The sequence below is a fragment of the Taeniopygia guttata genome, chromosome Z (assembly GCF_048771995.1).
Source record: "Taeniopygia guttata chromosome Z, bTaeGut7.mat, whole genome shotgun sequence".
Classification (NCBI taxonomy): Eukaryota; Metazoa; Chordata; class Aves; order Passeriformes; family Estrildidae; genus Taeniopygia; species Taeniopygia guttata.
This window is the reverse complement of record NC_133063.1, coordinates 69,531,407-69,550,947: the sequence shown is the minus strand read 5'-3', so window position 1 is coordinate 69,550,947 and position 19,541 is coordinate 69,531,407. Positions and strand designations below refer to the sequence as shown.

At 37.6% G+C, this 19,541-nt stretch overlaps 1 protein-coding gene across 3 annotated transcripts; it reads right to left on the bottom strand.

The window, feature by feature from the left end:
- Positions 1–742: 742 nt before the first annotated feature.
- CD274 (CD274 molecule) lies at positions 743–13,984 on the bottom strand. Of its 3 annotated transcripts, none has more exons than XM_072922525.1 (9): positions 11,901–13,984; positions 11,662–11,708; positions 9,519–9,587; positions 8,501–8,851; positions 7,758–8,039; positions 6,462–6,572; positions 4,868–4,918; positions 3,847–3,912; positions 743–2,854 (listed from the first exon to the last, which is right to left on the bottom strand). In XM_072922525.1, exons 1-9 carry the CDS (start codon positions 11,936–11,938, stop codon positions 2,832–2,834), a joined length of 1,038 nt encoding a protein of 345 aa, XP_072778626.1. In that variant the 5' UTR covers positions 11,939–13,984; the 3' UTR covers positions 743–2,831. The 3 variants fall into 3 exon arrangements, with proteins under 3 accessions (XP_072778626.1, XP_030114709.1, XP_012433182.5); XM_030258849.4 differs by having other exon boundaries at positions 12,678–13,980; XM_012577728.5 differs by having other exon boundaries at positions 11,662–13,984.
- Positions 13,985–19,541: the final 5,557 nt, after the last annotated feature.

Sequence of the window (19,541 nt, the reverse complement as noted above, 5' to 3'; positions counted from 1 at the left end):
CTTAATTTCTAAAATAAGATTAGACAAGTTCAGCTTTGTATTTCTGAGAAGTATAGAAGAGAGCTTATTTTGTTATTCACCACACGTCCTGCTTTTCTAAGGAAGTAGCAAAATTTTATGCTTCCCATCAACCACTCAGGAATTCAAGCACTGTCATTTAAGAAGTTAGGGTTCAGCTAAAGAATTTATATTTTTATTCCCTCATTTCATTATCTTACCCATTTGATATACAGCCCTTTCAATAGTAACTTGCCCTTTCTCCTACTGGAAAAAGAGACAGGTAACAGTTCCTGCTATTCAGTAGATTTTGATAAAGACATTAACTTCAGTTCCATAACACTAAGCAAGCACTGCCTTGCTTATAAGAACTTGCTTATAAGAACTAACAAGATATTTCATCACTTTTACTATAATATGCACACAACTTGTCTAGTCTCAAACAGGAAGTAGAAAGTGAAAAGGTCATCTTGTCTGGAAAGGGAATTATTTATGTGGTGATATGATTCTATATTTTTGTGCTGAGTCAGTACTTTGTCTACAAATGGCCCTGATATTTCAAATACCTCTCTAGATAATTAAAATTTGGCTATCACCTCCAATGACACCCAGATTCAAAAAGTAGGTTGAGAAGCAGGAGGAGATATTCAAGTTCACATAGTAACCTTGAAGAGCCAAATGGGAAGAATCAGTATCAGAATGTGATGAATTAGGTCCTATATGTCTAATCTAATAAACTACAAAATTAAAATTTAGCAGCAGTTTTAATCGAGCAACAATTTAATATAAAATAATACAATAAAATATAATCAAACAGATACAAAAAGAAATTTGGCAGTGGTTTTGATAAAGCATAATAAAAACAGATATATCAGGGTACAGGAAAGGTTTTTGTCACCCTGCCTTATGCACAAAGACAAAAGAAATCCCATTTCTTATATGGTGTATGCTAATACATGTTCTTAGATATTTTCTGTAAATCTCCTCCTGTTTTCAATTCTCAACATCTACATCACTACACGTCATAGCACATGCTCCACCTGTTCCTAAGGGTCTTCTTGGCTTTTCGGTTGTCGCTTCCGACGAAGGTTTCTCATCGTCCTCACTGTCCTTTGAACAACCCCACAGGCTGTACATGCACCCCAAGTCTTGTGTTATAAAGCCAGCATTATATTCCAAAAGTAAGCCTTATTATTCCATAGATACCTGGAATCATCCCAGTTTTGTCCATTTCAAAGCTGATTCTTTAATTATCTGAGGCCTGTTCCATTTTGGGATTTTACTTATCTCAAACTACATCCTGCATCCTATTTTCTCATGAACATCTGAGAACATCTGTTTTGTGACATTAATTACATATAGTTTTCCTCTATTACTTTTTAACAAATATTTTCTAAAATATCAATATAGTTACAATTTTTAGCACAAATCATATTCATTTATCACAAGAATACACAAAGTCTGCAATGAATCAAGGAAATTACTGTAGTAACTATTTTACATAACTGTGGTTGACCAACCCCATTATGATTCTACTACACTGAACAGCTTTCTGACATTATTAAACACAACCTTACATGGACTGTGTCCACATTCTTGGACTGAACAATAAATTATTTCCTTTCGAATGAAAAATAAAACCTGAGTCCAATGAGATTCCAGTTTTCTGCCATCTGTTCTTTGTGGGAGCCATTAGAGGGAGGTCATGTCTGTAGACTCTCTCCTACACCTAAATCTTTAATACTGTTTTTTCTCAGAAATATGCAAATAGAGCTTACACTACTTGCTGACAGGTTAAGGAAAGCAGGAAAAAACACAAGAAAAGCAAAATGTGTTATATTTTAAAAATACAATTGTGAATACCATTGCAATAATCTTTTTTCACCTGTGTATGATCCACCCCAAAAAGCTATGCACTTAGCAAAATGTAGCATAACAAAAACTTGTGAAATAGGATCCAGGAACAGGTTTCTTCAGCATTTCTATGTAATCATATGTGCATGTATTTAATGTCCTAGAAGTAAGTAGGTTTTCCTTTTTCCATTCCCAAGAAAACAAAATGGCCATCTAAAGCAAGGACTGTTTTTCCTAAATGTCAAAAGAATTGTATTATCCACAGACTGCAAAATCAGAAGACAGTGAGCAGCAACTCAGTAGTGCCAGCAATATAATGAGGAAATTAAATGCCCAAAATGCTTTATAAAGAAAGATATCAAAAAGCTTAGTATTATTTAATTTCCAAACCATAGTTGCCAAGAGTTTTAAATCATCTTTTTCAGGCTTAGCTGTGAGTATCTAGTATTTTAAGGATGGAAAATTTCCTGCATGTATGGCACACTTGTCTTGTTGCACCTTTTATAAGGATCACCTATTTAAAATATTCCTTAAACTATGGAACTATGGAAAACCATTTATGTGCAGGAAATTGAGAGTTCAGGTGAAGAAGGAAGAAAAGAAGTTTCAGAAGGTGACCTATCAAGAGCTAGCTATGAAATTCACAGTGGTCATAGAACTAAAGTGCTTTACCTGAAAGGTACATTCAGTTAAATGAAATCTTTGAAAGACACATTTGCCTAAACCTGAGAAGATAGAAAGTTTGATATTTAAATAAATACCTCAATATCTAGTCACATATATGGAAGCTTGCATTCAATAATATTTTATTCTATAATAATTATTTTAACTTCATTACATTTTTTCTATATTACAGCAATATAGAAAATTGCCATCACACAATAAATACAAAAAATTAATATCCCCTTCAATAGATTGAACACAGAACATCTGAGCTGTCAAATCTTCACAATAGAGGGAAAAAGTCTTCCCTGGTCTCTCTAGGTCTTCTCAACTTGCATATCTGTAACAGAAAGAATTATATTAAAAAATTATCAAATTACAAAATTATGAAGGCACAGAACACTTCATAGCTATGCCTTTCCTAGAGTTTGAAGGTACCAAAAAGTTTCTTTAATTGTCAAAATTAAAGATCTAAAATGAAATTAATTAACAGATTAAACAGGAAAAAGATGATCATAGGAGGAAATAAAAGTGGTAGTTCAAACATACTGTTGGGAAGAGCTCTTTAGCAAATACAGTGAGATTGCTGTTGCTTAGGTCCCCCTTTCTTTTAAAACATTTTAAAATTATTTCAAGTACATTTAGTGCTCCCTCTGTCGGTATTCCCAGTGGTATATGCCCAGGTCCTAACTCTTTGGCTTGGCGATCAACACCTGCAGGACCAGCAGGCTTACCTGTAAATTTACTGTAGTAAAGTGTACCAGGGAGGAATTTGGGATGCAATTAATGCAAGTGCTTTAGAAGTCAGCAAGAAAGTGAGAGAAAAACTTCAGTAATTTCACCCTCCTGTTCCACACCATAGAATGTTTCATAGATTTGAGATATTTGATCATGTATTTTCTTGCTTTGTTGATACAGAATCCCACAGCTTGAGACCGGCTCAAGTGGCTGTGACAGGTTGCTGTCCCCCCCCTCATTGCCATCACCACCCTTACAGATATGCATGAACAATTATTTCTATAGTAAAAGTAGAAGCTGGAAAAAGCAACTGGTTTGGATTTTTATATATTTCCACATCACATTTTCCTCTGTATATCTTTACTTTCTATTTTAAAAACCGATTCATTATTTGATGTAATAAACAGTACACAATGAGTTATGATGGTGAGTTTGTAAGACACAGGATGGGAGGGAGGCTGTATTAGCTCTTGAAGGCTCTGTCTGTTGAAACAAGAGTCTATAAACCAGCCTTGAATCAATGCTCCAGTGACTAGAGACGGTTTATGCTGTGTACAATTTACTACTAATTTTTCCTTTGTCATTTATACTTACATTTCAGCTCTCTATCTTCAAAAGAAGCATCTCTGTAGTCATGCGTATCCTTATCTTTTGACAGCTCTGTAAGCAAAGGACATACATACACGCAGCACTGAGGATAGCTTAAACTTTTCCAATAGTGATAAATTTGTGTTAGAAACTGCCACCTCAGTGCACTTAGGATCTAGAGTGACTTGAATGCAGAGCAAGAGATGAGATTAACACCAAATGCTGTGTCTGTTTGGGTAAGTATTCTCAAGAGAGTTGTTCTTAGGAAAAAAACCAATGGCCAGCATGAACTAATTTTCACACAGCAATTTAATTTGTGGTGGTCTCCAAATACCCATATAACACATTAAAAATAAATCAGTTGGTAACCATCTTCAGAGACAGCAAAAGGATTTTAATATTTTCTCTCTTGCTGTAAATATTAAGTCTCTTTGCTCTTTTCTTAATTTCTTTCAATACCACCTGTCATCGTGGTCCTAGTCTTCCACTGAGCTTTGCTCATAGTAAATAGCATCAATATCACAACACAGAAACTAAAGTTTCCCTGAGCTTCTCTCAAAAGGGCCAAACTCTCTGTCATAAATGTTGTGACAAAGCATCTCAAATGCCTGCTATGATGCTGGAGAAAACAGAGGAATTTGCCAGTGCAGTTCAAATTGCAGCAAAAAGTTTGCACATCAGGATGTGATGCCATTCTGAGGTATTATGTTCCAGGGAGCCTGTTCCATCCTACTGCAGATTTTCCAAAACACAGCATACTACTCTTTCCTTTTCTTGTGCTATCAGGAGTGCATCAGTTCCTGGAACAAGTATGCATTTCTTTCACATTTTCCTTTCAAAAGGATGACACAGTCATGAAAAGCCATTCTTCAATTGTAATTTATAGTTGTTATGTAAATGAAATGTGGAAAGCAAAATCAAAATGGAATTTAAATCTCCATTTGGTTGTCACCATTACAAAATTAATTCTCAAGCAATTACTTCCACAAGAATCACACTCTGCTAGATTTATGTCATATGTACATACTTGCTGTTGATGGACTTGCCACAGGTGTTCTGTTGCCCTTATTTGCTTTAGCTGAAAGAAAACAAAGGACAAAAAAATTTAAAAAAAACACCCAGAATACTTGCTTTAGACCTAATGAGAAGCTTAAACACATTGGTGGGAGGGGCACACATTGCATATTGTAATCATTTGTTCTCAAAACACTAAATTTCTTCAAAAACTTCAAAATAAATTCTTCAGTGCTCCCAGTCTGTTTGTTTCCTTTCCAACTTCCTTTTCTTGTTCCTAAGCCAGAACTCCATTGATAATATACACTAACATCACTGGAAAATACTTGTTCAAGTGGTTTCCCATTGCTTCTTTTCACCCAGAATTTTAACATATCAGAAAACAGGGAACAAAAAGGGGATAATCTCAGCACTTTTTGAGAGGAAAAACGCTCCCATTCTGGGAAGATTCTGTTCTGAAAAAGTCTCTTGTCTGGTAACCCAGGACAGCTTAGGGTTTAAGATAAAAACCTATTGTCACTAGTTTAGCTTTTGAATCAACTTATGGTTTATCAAACACACATATTCACATGTGTATGTGTGTATATATAGATAGATATGAAAGCTCACGTGATGTGTATTATCACATACACACACAAAAAATAAATATTAGTCAGGCAACCTAGGAAACTTCTGACCTTCAATGAAATCCCCAGAGGGATTCTTTTGAGCAGTCAAGGATTTTGCTGTCCCTTCTTCCACTTTCATATTCTCCTCCTACTCCTATTATGTTCTTAGGGCAAGTATATTCTTATACTTGCAGTTCTCTTGCAGCCTGTTAGAATCACCTGCAAGCCTGTTAAGCTTATGAGTACTTCTCTCAGGACGTTTCCATAGCTGCCCCTCTCCCCCACCCAACCTATGAAAGAAAAAGAAATTAACAGTATTTCTTTTAGTTTAAGTAACAAGTTAAAAACAATTTTTTCCTTTATTTTGGGTACTAGCTATAGTCTTTTCATACTCAGATAACCTACAAATTATTTCTTCAAGTTTTTATTTTGTTAACTATCAAGTGAAAACAAATTATTGCCAATGCTTTAGCTTTTCAACATACTGTGATGCTAAAAATATTAATTCAGGAAGTGAACTGAGAAAGTTCACTCAAAACTTATTAAGGAAATAAATGGAATATTTGCTTTAAAAAACAGGTGCTCTTACAGTTCAGGGAAATTTTTCAGAGAATGCAGAAAAATAACCACTAAAAAAAACTCCAGTATCCTATCTGCTACCAGCATTCTGGTCCCCAGTCAAAAGAGAGGACACAGAACAGGAACTTCCAATTTCCAGTAGGTAAAAAATAAGTGCTTTGATGTTGCAATAGGTTAGACACTAATCTTACTGCTTACATCCTTACCTATAAGAAAGATTAACAGACATGCATGGGTAAGTGGGGCTTGTGAAGGGCTGATAACATGTTTCACTCTGTCAACTTCTTAGTATCTACGCAAGTTGAGCAAAGAAAGAGAAATAAACTGTGGCAAAAAACGGTCTCGTTCCACTCAGCAAGGATGAATTAACAGAGAAGATTGATAATAACTGAGATACTCTAAAATAAATCATTTGCATACCTTTTCTTATGCAGAGCAGAAATAGAAGCACTGATCCAACAAAAGCAGTAGCAATGAGAGTTGCTCCAACAAAGCGTCTGCTCTCAGTCTGAAGAATGCCATCAGTCGAATCTTCAAGAAAAACAGGTGGGGGATAAGACATTACATAATTGCATAAGATCCTCCCTTTGCCGTTCTTTTTCACTGTATTATTTTTGTTATCAGCCATTAAGACATGATAACATAATAGATTGTGTCTAAGGTCAGGTGTTAATGGTGCACATAACACTTATTTTCAAATAAGGGTGGGGGAAGATAGAACATATTAATATTTGTCTTTGTTCTCTGCATTCCATGTGATAGAGCCTTTGATCACATCAGAATTCTGCTTGTCAAAGTGTTACATCTGGCTTAGTTTCTCATCAGTATTACAGGAAAAAGGTAATTGAAAAAGAGGACAGAGTTCCTTTCATCTGGTAATGATTGCTGTAAATGCAAAGGGTAAGTGGTGTTCTTGAATCCCAGATATTTTTCTTGTTAAAATCAAACTTGCCCATTGAAAGAATTACTTGGCTTTCTCACTCTAAACCTGCCCCTTTCAAACCCTTGTCATGTCAGAAAGTGTGACTGCACAGTTTAGGTGGTGAACTGGACAAGGTAAATGACCTCACTAAGTAACAGTGTGACAAAGAGAAATACTATTTTTGAGTTGGATTGGGTCTCCAGTCTGGTTGGAAACATATCAGGCTACAATGCAGAAAAGAATAATCAAAAGCAAAAGCAGCAGAGGAGCTGCCTAGTTTAAAAGGTTTAATTAGGAATTGTATTAGTCTTGTGCATTTATGAGTTTTCCTTCAATTCTGACTTTATGAGGGAAAAAAATCTGTGTACAATTACTTAGATTTAAATGTGCTCAAAGCAAAAGCTGTAGTGTCAGGAAAAGACTATATTGTTCAAGTTTATGTGACAATAATCATCAACAAAACAGAATATTCTTGGAAGATGGAAGGATTTAATTTCCAGGTGCTGAGTTGCATGTCTTCCAAATAATAGAACTTTTTAAACATTTAAACTCAATTTCCATATACCTGCAGGTCACGCAAAATTCCAGTCTTTAAATTCTGACCATACATGGATGATGAACGTGTTAGTATGGTGAAAGTATACATTAATAACAAAACTTAATGACACAGATATGTCTTTCTTTCTAGCCTCTTCAAAATTTGGAAAGAGAAACAAATCACAGCTGATTTGACTGGGACAAGATTACATTAGCAACTTGAAGTGTATACCATAAATGAAATTTAGAAGTGTTACCTGCTGTGTGTAGAATGGCAGTTGTATTTTCTTGCAGCTCTTTATTCCAGAATATACAGTAAAAAATCTCATCAATTCCACTTTTGATTGTAAGGGTACTTGTCACATGGTACAACTGGTCACTTGCAGTTTCAAACCTTGTGTTTGCCTTATCAGTCAAATCTTCGTAGTTTCTATTCTGCCATATCACTTCAGCTTTTGGATATCCTTCTGACTGACATGTCAACTTCCATTCGTTGCGTCCTGTGCTCACCACTCCTTGGTTTATAATTCTGTAAGGAGCTAAACAATTGGGAAAAAAAAAATCATTACCAATAGGAATCTAAAAGCACAGCCTGGATTAAGTGAAAGACACCTTTTCTTTTTCCCCAGCCCCCAGGGTCAAGTTTCAGCTTGGATTTTAACAGGAAAAGTAAGTAACGCTATTGAGTCTGTAACTGGAGGTACAGGATTTATTACAATTTTGATGTGGTTTAGAAAGCTTACTAGGCTTTATGGTCTTTGTACTCTCTACGTGATTTTGCAGCCTGAGTCCTTACATGTCATAGGGGATTTAAAGGACAGAACACAGATTCAACCGAAACAGAAGTGCCAAGTTACACAGCTGCGCAAGCACCATTGGATAGCTCCTGTTTCCAATGAGGTTTCTTTAACTGCTAATCCAGATATATCTTGCTTCAGAATCTCCTCTGAAATCTTTTAAGAGTATCAGAGTATTGAACCTCTGGTAGTAGCACACACACCTTTGACTTTCAGATGGATTGTCTTGTAGTCAGCTCCCCCATAGGCAATAACACAGCGGTAAACCCCTGCATCTCTGAGCTTCACATCAGTGATCTGAAGGAGAGACTGTCCCAAGTTCAGATTTTCTTTCAACAATTTTATTCTTCCCCTGAAGTCAATATGCTGACTTTTGAAGTCTTCCTCTCCTTTGTGAAGTACATAAACCTGCTTCAACTCATCTTTCTTTTCCCAGCTGACACTTAAATCTCTAAACTCTAATTTCCCATTCACTGGAAATGTGCATTCCATGGTTACATTGTTCCCATGTTCCACAATGCAGAGTGACTGAGGAGCTTCAACAGTGAATAAAGCTGAAAAACAAAATTTGGAAGAAAAACTTAATTTTTCAATAATACACCTAATCTTTGAAGTCATGTCTTACCATATCCATAGGAAATTGTAAGGACCAAAGTATCTGCTCTGTTCTGGAAAGTTAAACATTTTGGTCTGTAGTTGTCCAAGTGTGTGACTAGCTGTATACACACACAATGGGCACTCATACCTGCAGACACCTGCTTTGTGCACACACAGTGTGATGCTGTACTAAAAACAGTGAGCTGTATACACAGCCCCTCAGCTGTTGCTTTGAGAACACTGCTCTTGTAACAGGTAAGTATTAGTGCCTTCAATGGGAATGTCCTGTTTATGTAAATGCCAATTGTTTTTTACCCACAATGTTAAAGAATACATAACATTTCCCAGGTTTGATAGAGCCTAGAAAATCTTTGGTGTAATGCCAATGGTACCTTGTTTTAAATGGTGCCTCTGCTAGAACACTGACAGGGATTTTACCCTGGCCCCATATCAAAATACCAGGTATCTAGTTTAATGTAAAGCCATGCTTAGACCTTTTCACTTAAAACATTAAGGAAACAAGCTCAAATGCTAGCAGCTGAGGGAAAACTGGAGAAATTAACATTTCTATGCTTATACATGGAAAGAAAACATATTAAAACAGTTTTACTTATGTTACCTTACCATTTAGGAAATGCCAGTAGAATAAAAATACATACAGAAACAAAGGCCTTCCCATGATGTAAATGGAACCTAAAATGATAAAAAATGGATAGATATAAATACATACTCACTTTCTGAGCTGCACTATCAAATACACTTTATAGTCAATCCACACAGAGAACTGGACAAGAGACACTGAATTCCACCCTATTTAAAAACAGGACAAAACTGCACCCAGTAGATAATCAGGCAGAAATCTTCCTGCATGGGTGGGTCCAGGAAAAACACCTTACTTTATTTGCTTTAAATATCTGTTCTTGACTATGGCTAAATAGATGCTTTATCATTATCTGTTGATTAATGAAAAAGTACTCACAAATACCCAGTTGTACCCCTAACTATAGCAGGAAATGTTGCTCCCATTAGGAGAATGAAAGAATTTTCTACATTCAGTCAGTGCAGGAAATAGAACTTTGGTTTCTCCCCACCTGTTTGCTTTATTGTAACATACTGTGAATACACCCTGCTTTTTTACCCTGGTCCCACAGTACATACTAGGAGGCTCACAAAGTTACATATATTGTGAAAACAATTCATGCAGTAGTTCATCTCGTAACTCATATTTAAGCAATAACAACTATCAGTCAACCACTCACACAATAGTGCCTTTGTAAAACAGTGACAAAACCAGTTCATCTACAAGCAGAATCTATTGCCTTGAATTTCTGCTGCTTTACCTCTAAATACAAAAGTAATGTCATTCTTCTGTCAGAAGTTTTTCCTTTTTTTACTGACATACGTTTTACAGTGCTACACAACATTTTAACATTTTAAAATGCTTATTAATATCAACTCTTACATTTAATCTTCACACACCCACTGCTTTTGGTAAGTCTGTATTTCAAGTCATAAATACAGAAAATTGAATATTTTTTTTTCTAAATAAAGTTCTAATTTTGGCCCCCCAAACATCCACCAAAATAAGGAAGGATTGCCTTTAGCTGTTTTCTAGTGGTAGTTTCAGAATCTGTTAAGAAATTAGACAACTGTAATGCTCATAACACTTTCTAAATTATGAAATTTTATCTTAACTGCCATTCTTCACCATTTTTATGTTTCATCTTTCTTTCTCTGATTGTCAACTTTAAGATGATAGTGAAAAAATAATTTTGTCTTGAATTCATATGATATATATGCTCTTACAGTGCTATGGCTTAAGGGAACTAGACTGCTTCTAATAATTTGATTCAAGCTACTTCTTTTCCTCAGACTGTTGCTGCCTGTTCCCAACATCTGATTTGCAGCAAGCAATGCATATAGAGCTGAGAAAGGAAGGTAGTCCACTACACTGTCAACAATGTAAGCATGGTCTGAAAACAGGTGCAGGAAAAATACAAAGAAGATTTTCAGGGTGCAAGATATGATTAATTGATAAATCCTAGGCTTAATAAAATTATTAGGTACCAGACTTATTCCTTAGCCACAAGCGATGTTCTTGAAGCACTAGAAAATTGCAGCCCAATCCTGTGGGTCTGCAAGAGCTTCCCTGAGCACATATGCATCAGAATGCCTCCATCATGATTCCCCTGCTATAGTAACGAGCTCCACCAACTAAGCTCCAAAGTAAAGCTTTTCAAACAGGATAGAGGTATACCCATCACACAAATGTGCCATAATCACCCTTATTCTGTAGACAAGCCTGCTGCTGAGACTGACTGGGTCTTGTGCACTCCTCCTATCAGAAAGATCAGAGTTGCAGCACATTGACTCAAAATACTTTCTATTTTTTTTTTAAGTAGGGGCTGTAAACTGCTCATAACAAAGCAGACTGCTTGAACTAGTACACTGCTTGGAACAAACAGTATGTGCACTACAGTCAGGATACTGAAAGATACCCATACTCCTGCCTGCAACCCCTATCCACCTTATTGACAGGAAAGCTAAGTGTTGGCATGATCTCCAGGAGAGGAGTTCTGATTAACTCCCGGAAGACAGACGACAACAAGTTAGCTTTTATAGTCCTAAGACCCATGTTTATGTCCTGCAATTGCTGAAATTTATTAGCATTTCCCCACTGTAATTTATTAGCATTTCCCCCACAATTCCTCCCACTGTAGAGGAAAACAAGCTTTACAATACAGAAAAAAGTATGACTACTACTCACAAATTTCCTCAAGACTCAGAAAGTTTGCTGCTGTATTCAATTTTTCACTTCCAGAGGGGAAAAAATGTAGGTCCGGGTCAAATCCAGGTGCACATGCAAAAAGAAAACCAATAACCATTATAGAACCTTCTCCTGTTTTGCCCTGAGCAGAAGAATCCTCTGGATCAGTCTGAGACCTTGACGTCAGTTGAAGTCCTTTACTAAAGCTATCTGCTTGCTGTTTTTCTTACAGAACCTACCACAATTCCCCTTCTGTCCTCCTGCCAGCTTCCAACATCTGTGACAGTTTTTTAAAACCGAAGTATATTCACTGTGCAAATTGCTCCTCAGTTCTGCTGCTGCACGTTTCTGACACGATCAAATGAAAAAGACAGGGAAAAAAAAAAAACTAGTTGTCAAAAGACTTCATGTGACAACTTAAATGTTGATGTAACTACATCTACTTCTTTAGGAAACTTCCCCATTATTGGAAAGTTCCCCAGCAGGGAAAATTCTGTATTGCTAACTGTGGTTCACTGTAACCAAAGACATAAATGCTGCAAAAATTAGAATATAAAAATACCATGGGCATTTTAAGAAACATGTAATCCAATGAAAGCTATGTGTGAGCACTAGTCCTTGGAACACCAATTACAAGTGGTCACCCATCTACACAAACTCAGGGTCCCTAGATTATTAATCTCAAGCCATGCCAAAAAGCTGCTAACAACAACTAGAACTTTCTACACAATTTTTTTCATGTCCGTAAAGGTCATAGGAATAGGAATAATGTAGGAATAACAGGAAAAGCATTTCCTACCCTCGTCTTGTAAAAACAGGTATTCTCCCAAGGTCTGGACACAATGAAGGGCCTTGCCTTGCTACAGTGTAGTGAAAAAAGAGTTCTTAATCCTATGAACTATGTTAGCAAAAAACAGAGAGCACTGTCTTTTTAATTTTCTTGATTCTAGAAGTCAATTAAGAATACAGAACCCCCCCTGCCCCCTCAAGCGTTAGAAGCAAAAGGATGTACTCACATTAACTTGTAGACTGTAGTAGAAGAACCAGGTCAACAGCACAAAATACAACTGTAAACATATGTTTCAGTGTAAACTCATTCTCTTAAGTTGTCTTCACATACATCAGAAAAGGGCTGAAATTCTCAGAGGAGTTAAAATACTGTGAAATGAGCACTCTAAAATATTTTCACTGTTTTCTTCTTTCCACTTGACAGCCTCCTCACAGTATCTGTCATAGAAGAAAAACCACGTAATGTGGAATCATTTGTCTGACTGATAAAGGTTAATGTTTTTACTTGATGTGTGAGATGAATGTGGAAACCATAGAATAGCTGAATGTAACACTTACGTTGTAACAACCTGAAACTACCTTAGAAGATTGAGGGGGTGGGTGAGACCGATAAATGTTAATTTCCACTGGCATTTTTGCTGCTTTTAAAAACTATTAAGAGTTTTTAAAACTATTAAAACTAAAGGCCAAATTATATTGTCTCTGTGGAGAAAAAAAAAAAAAAAAAAGGTGCAACAGAAAGAAACTGAAACACATTTATAAAATACTGTGAGATCAGAGAAGCCAGCTTTCAATGTAGTGACCTTTCAATGTCAGGAAATTAGCTTCTGCTTTTTCAGCACTTGCCTTGAGGTCACAGGGTTGCATTTTCCATGTAAATTTTTACCAGCAAATAAAAGACTAGGACAGGTGGCATTGTGTTTTGTTGAGTTTCTTTTAGTTCTTGTTGTTTAATTTTGTTGTTTATACACAGATACTCTGTATAGATAGCTAGATACTCGTATATATGAAAAAATTATATATATTCACACTCGTATATATAAATATATTTTTACTGCACAGTTCTGAACTGCGGTGGTGGAGTTTGAGTTTTGGGGTTTTTCACCTGTTTTGCAACCAATTTCCCAGACACCTGTCTCAGCCCTGCCTGCCAGCGGGCATTCCCAAGGACAGCAAAGCTCCCAGGGAGAACGCCCCGGGCAGGCTCGGGCGCCGCGCTCCCCTCAGGGCGGGCCGAGGCCGGCGCGGCACCGGGACAGGCTCCGGCCGCCGGCGGCCCCGCGGAGCTGCTGGCCGGCTCCTCCCTGCTTGGGGCTCTCTCCGCGGCCGCCGAAGCTGTGCGGAGCCTCTCCCGCCCCACCTCGGCCAGGCCGCGGTCGGACCACTGTGTTACACCCGAGTCCAACCCCGGCCCCGGCCGCGGCCCTGCCGAGAACCGCTCCCCTCGCGGCCCTTCGCGGAAACCCGCCCGAAACCCCCACCCAGCGCCGTGCTCCTGCGCCTCACGTTTCCCAGCGCTTCAGCCGCGCCGGAACGGGGCGTTCTCCAGGCAACTTCTCTTCTCCTAAGAGCAGTGAGCTCTAGAAAACAAAACCAAAAGCGGGATCACTACTCTCACCCTACCCTGCTTCCCATGCCTCTTCCTATCCTTTCATTTTAACGTGGTGAAATCATTCACTTTAAACGCATGTCTTGCGTGACTGATAGATACTCATGCGGAGGATGACTGGTGTCAAAAGACTGGAAGTGATGATACAGTATCCAGGCTATCCATAAATTCCAGGAGCTATGTCCTGCTTCTCCAGAGACAAATAAGCAATTTATTTAAATAGCTCTGTTCCCTGCCACTTAAAGAGCCTTCTGGGAGACAAACCTCCAATTTAATAACGTGATAATACGATCTGGTCATACACTGTCGTGTATAGTTTTTTTGTTGCAATAATATTTCTTATGTTATGAAACATAATCCTAACAAAATCTCAGCCATAACTTTTCTGAGAAAGCAGCCCTGAAATAACAATATTAACTCAGGACATTACTAAAGAACTAAAGAGCGGTTGTAAGAACAGTTTACTAATGAGTGTATTTACAGGGTAAAATATAAATCAAATACAAAAGTGTGATCCATGGTAGCATACACATCTCAGAGATGTGTACTGAAGGAGGGGAAGGACACCCAAACCCTGTGCTCTCTATGCCCTATGCATACTGCCACCTGCAGTATGAAATTAATGGTTTTGTGGACCATAAGCCAGGAGGTGTTTGAGAAACCACAAGAATCCCTTCCTGGAAGCCATCGGGTGTTCTGTTGATACAGTACATTGATGAGGAGGTGTTTACCAGCAATGAGTTTAATTGTGTTCAAATCTTCCAACAACATATAACATGACTTCCTCAGAAAGAAGGATGTAGGTATTAGGTTATGCTATAAAAACTCCTCTGCACACCTCTCACACCTACCTCCAGATAGACAAAGACTGCTGTCCCTGTTGCTTCCAGGCCCTTCCCAGGGGATATCAGCCCAACAGAGACATCTCCACAAGCACAGAGAAGCACAGAGGTCTCAAGACAGGTAGGAGCCCAAATAAAGGATTTAGAGGAAGCTCACATTTTAATAAGCTTGAAATAGTTTAGCAATAAACATGACATTTGTAAATGGCAACTTTGCTTGCACAGCTATGTGGTGTACATGAGTTACCCAGACAAAATAATCATAAGCCAAGCTGTGAAGTTTCTTTCCAGTAAGAACAAAATATGACTACAAAAACATTCCCAGAATGAAGTGGAAGCTTTTAGTTTATGATAAATGCTTTAAGTTGACTATGAAGACCAGATAACATAGTGATTTCCCCTACAGCAAACAAAAAACTCTGTGTCAAAGCCACAGGCTTATCTTAGCTCTGTGTTCTGCTAGGATTTTCCTTCACACAATTCCTGTTTTCAAGAAAGTCAAATAGTAGAACAACAACAAAAAAAAGGTAAAAATCTACAAGGTTGCAATCATCTTTCTTCATTAGTGTAAAATATTAAAAATCTGGATTGTTTTGCTGAACATTCATCCCTAAAATCTAAAAGAAAAGAAAAAAGTTACTGTCACAAGTTAAATGATTAGTTATGGGGTTAAAATGTCCAGTCATCTATGTTTACAGTGAGTACACTTCAAGCGTACTTAAGTAAATATACTGTGGTAAAACAAGGAAATTGGCTTGCTAAATTCTACAAATTCAGGGCATTGATCTTCAATTTCTTTCTTCAGTTTCTTTCAAACTAACTATTTTGATTGATAGATTTTGGAATTTATTTTGTAGATAATCTTTCAGATACAGATATAGCCTACTTTCCAGATACTAGTTCTACAGGCTATCTCTAGCATGCTATGTTTCCTACTCAATCTGGATTATAAAATTGAAGAGAACAATTAATTATTTAACATCCAAATCATTATGGTAAAATTCAAACTGATGCATCCAAGTGTGCTACATGTAAAGATAAGAGAAAATATACTTGCTTTCTTTCAAATATTTATTTTAGTTCTAATTCTGTGTTCCTCTTTCTTCCTTATCATGTATAAATCACAAATAAACTACCTAATGAATATCTGCATCAGCACAAATTATAACTACTTCAATTTTTAGTTGACTCATTTTTTTGTTAGGTATCACACTTAACATTTCCAAGGTTCAATTATTTCTGGACCAGCTGTTTGTGGAGAAAATATGCCTTATAATTTAAATATTATTTTTAAAAATATGACAAGAACAAAGGAGACATGACTGCCTATCTAATGGATGCCAGATTTGTGTTATAATGAAATGTCTTTATAATTTTGCATGGGTCTTTTGTAATGTAAGCAATACCTGTTGCTTTCTGGACTAGAGAAATACTGCCTGCCTTCAGGAATGCTGACAATCTAACAGCACCATGCAATATATGATGCTGTCTGATTTTTTCCTGTGGTCTCTGTACTATGACCTGACAGACTGCGAATTGGAACAGGAAAGGCTATATCCCCTGTGAGTGATGCCATGTGGTGCCATGAATATTGACAATATCAGTGAAATCACATAATTCAATTCTTGTCTGCAGCCACAAGCTGTACCAACAAAGAGGAGCAAGAGCTGCAGCCCCTACTGCAGGTGGGCTCCTGCCTGTGTTTGAAGTCTGATGTAGCTCAAACCAGCCTCCCTTCCACAGGCATGAATCACAGTGGCTTCTTATGCCCTACAGAAACTAGTCTCCATTCTCTGTGCTGTTTCTTAAATCCTAGGTCCTTTCTTCAGAAACCTGTACCTTTTTCCGAGCAATAAGTCACAGTTCTGCCCCTCCACCTCTTCCTTATCTATTCTTGTATTGTTGAAATCTGCTGCACGATCATGTTGACCCCTCTACAGATCTCTGTAACACAGAGGTTTGCCAGACCTGCAGTACAGAGGTCCACTGCACTCGTCAAGGAAAGATTTGGACAGATCAAAATGGTTTGATTGGTTGCAAGGGGCTCAGTGGGTGAAGATGAATGGTATCTTTGGTAACCTGCTTTGAAAGAAAGGCAGTGAAACACCCATCAGTCACAATTCTCTCTGATGAAGTCTCGTTAAAGTAATACCTGTCTGTGGCTGCCAGTGCATTAGTGCCATCTTGCGTGGAGCTGGAGTATACCAGTAAATTTCTCCCCTGGATCTCTGATGGGAGAAATTAAACACTTGTTGAATACTTTAAAAAGTCACAGACATTTTCAAAATATCACTACAATAGTTCAAGTACTTGGAAGTTCTTTACTTCAAGTTTTTTACTTCAAGTAAAAACACTAAGCAAGTTTCCATAACAGAAAAATCTTTTTTTTTTCCTCCTTTACTCTCATTTTTGCTCTACCAGTAATTTTAACAAAAGGGGAGAAAAAATGGGAAGACAGCTGTCTTCTCAGAATTTTTTTTTTAACAGAACTATTTGAAAAATGCCTGAATTTAGAAAATAAGTATTGGCAAAACCAGCATGTACAGGTCAAGATATCAGCAGATTGAGTGAGTAGATTGTTTCTGGAAAAACATTAATTCTTGTGGTAAGACAAGATGTCAAATTGCACTATGAGGTGTTTGAAGTGCCATGTATCCTCACAGACTCAAGTTGGAAAACTGAATGAGATAGTCTTTAGTGCCAAAAGAATTCTGGATGTTAGAGCATGCTGTTAATATTATCAGGGCTATAGATTTGATCCCTGCATGGGCCATTCACTTGGGAGTCAGACTTGATGATCCTTGTGGGTCTCTTTCCAACTCAGAATATTCTGTGATTCTGTAAATCTAGCACTTATTTGTATCACTGTTTTAAAGGCCAACTGATAGAACATCATTTCTGACTCAATATTTTTAAGTATGAAAATTTAGTTTCTTTAGATTTCAAAGCCAGACAGTAATTACAGTTGATGATGTCATGAACACGTTCTGACACATGATGAAAGGCAGAGAAAGATAAGAAGCATTAAGCAACAAAGGCAATTTTAATTATTTTCTTTGTTGATTTACATGTATCGCCTGGATGCATTACCCCCGAGTGGTGAGCCTACCACGGTCTGTGTGTCTATTCATATGGGATGGATTTCTTCAAATTTCTTGAGATCATTTCTATAGCTGAAGAGGGGGCGAAAGGGAGGGGAGGAAGAGGGGGCTGGATCCACGACAGGCTCCTCCCGAGTGCAGCTCTCATCATCCTCACACAGTTCTCCCGCTCACCGGCATCCTCCGTCTCATGTCTTCTGCTCTGCAGGGCGCGATGGGGTTCCTCTTCTCGAAGCCATGAACGACAGCGTGAAAGGGCAACAGGAGTTTATGCAGCTCCAGGTACCAGAGAGGCCAGCGGCAGTGCGGAGGAAGCTCTGCTGCGGCTCGCTGCCTGCGCACGGCTGGACTGGCAGCTTCACCTGCTGAGCTTTGCTGTCCTCCCAGGGTTAAAGTGCTCCATGTACGTGCTCCACCAGTTCCTGTGTGGTCACCTAGTGCAGCAGGTTCAGGTGTGTAAAGCACCTGTTCTCTGTATCAAAGGACTCCCTCAACAGTCTGTCTTAACAAATTGTAGAAGTGGAAACTATCGTTAAAGTAGCCAGACCCTAAAAACAGTTTTGGAAACCTACTTTGAAAAGTACATTTATGCTGAAGTTGAGCTGTGTTACTGAACTGTAATACTGCAATGCTGAGAAACATGTATACATTAAAAGCTAATCTGTTATAACGGGGTTCCTAAAACATGGATCTTACACTCTTAAAAAAAAAATCTTTTAAATCCATTAAAAACTCTTTTAAACAGTTCTTTCTTTAAGTTCAATCTGCAGCTGATTTTTTTCTAGAAACCTCAGATTAGAAGATGGGGATGTTTTATTCCCTGTCATAATATAAGAAAATAGCAGCAGAGAAAAAGGAAAAACAGTTTGATCAGGGTTCAGAAAGTTGTGCTGAACAGACCTACAGTGTAGCACTTGCTTTCTGATTTGTTGTTAAATATCTTGTAACATACTCATAATATTTATATGCCAAGTGCTGGAATGCAGTCTGAAGGATTTAGCTGGAGTTCATTCTTTAGTTTTGCATTTAAATTGAGCACAGGTAAAATTTTAAGAATGTTTAAAGTAGTGATGGATGAACTTCCAATTTACTAAATTGCCAGTAGATGGCATATTCTAGTTTATAAAGCAGTGTGCAGGTTTTGTAGGATCACAAGTAAACTCTGAAAGTGACCTTGGAAATGTGTCTAAGAAGAAGAAAGATAGCATAAGGAAAGATGATATAATAAAACAGTTAATAACTCTGAAGTGCTCAAAGGAGCAACCTTTTGCATGACTTGTAGACATCATTTTCTCTCTGTGCTGTGTTACATGTTTCTTAGATGCAACCACAAATTTTGTGTACAAATTTTTTTCTTCCTGCACAGAGGTGCTCCTCCCATCCTCAAGGTTTTTGGAAATCCAAATAACAGGAAGGTTTTCAGTTAGACAGATTGATAGTGAAATTACAGTGGAAGCTTGCTTTACAAACTGCTTCTCTGTTGGGTAAAAAAACTTCAGGAAAGAGTTTGAATTCAAGCTAACCTTTGTAGGTATCTGC

Coding starts and splice junctions, on each gene's coding strand:
- CD274 (XM_012577728.5), bottom strand. CDS start 11,779: ATGGTTATTGGTTTTCTTTTTGCATGTGCACCTGGATTTGACCCGGAC. Junction 8,852..9,518: donor CTACTGGCATTTCCTAAATG/GTAAGGTAACAT, acceptor TTTGTTTTTCAG/CTTTATTCACTGTTGAAGCT. Junction 3,913..4,867: donor GGCAAGTCCATCAACAGCAA/GTATGTACATAT, acceptor CTTTGCTTACAG/AGCTGTCAAAAGATAAGGAT.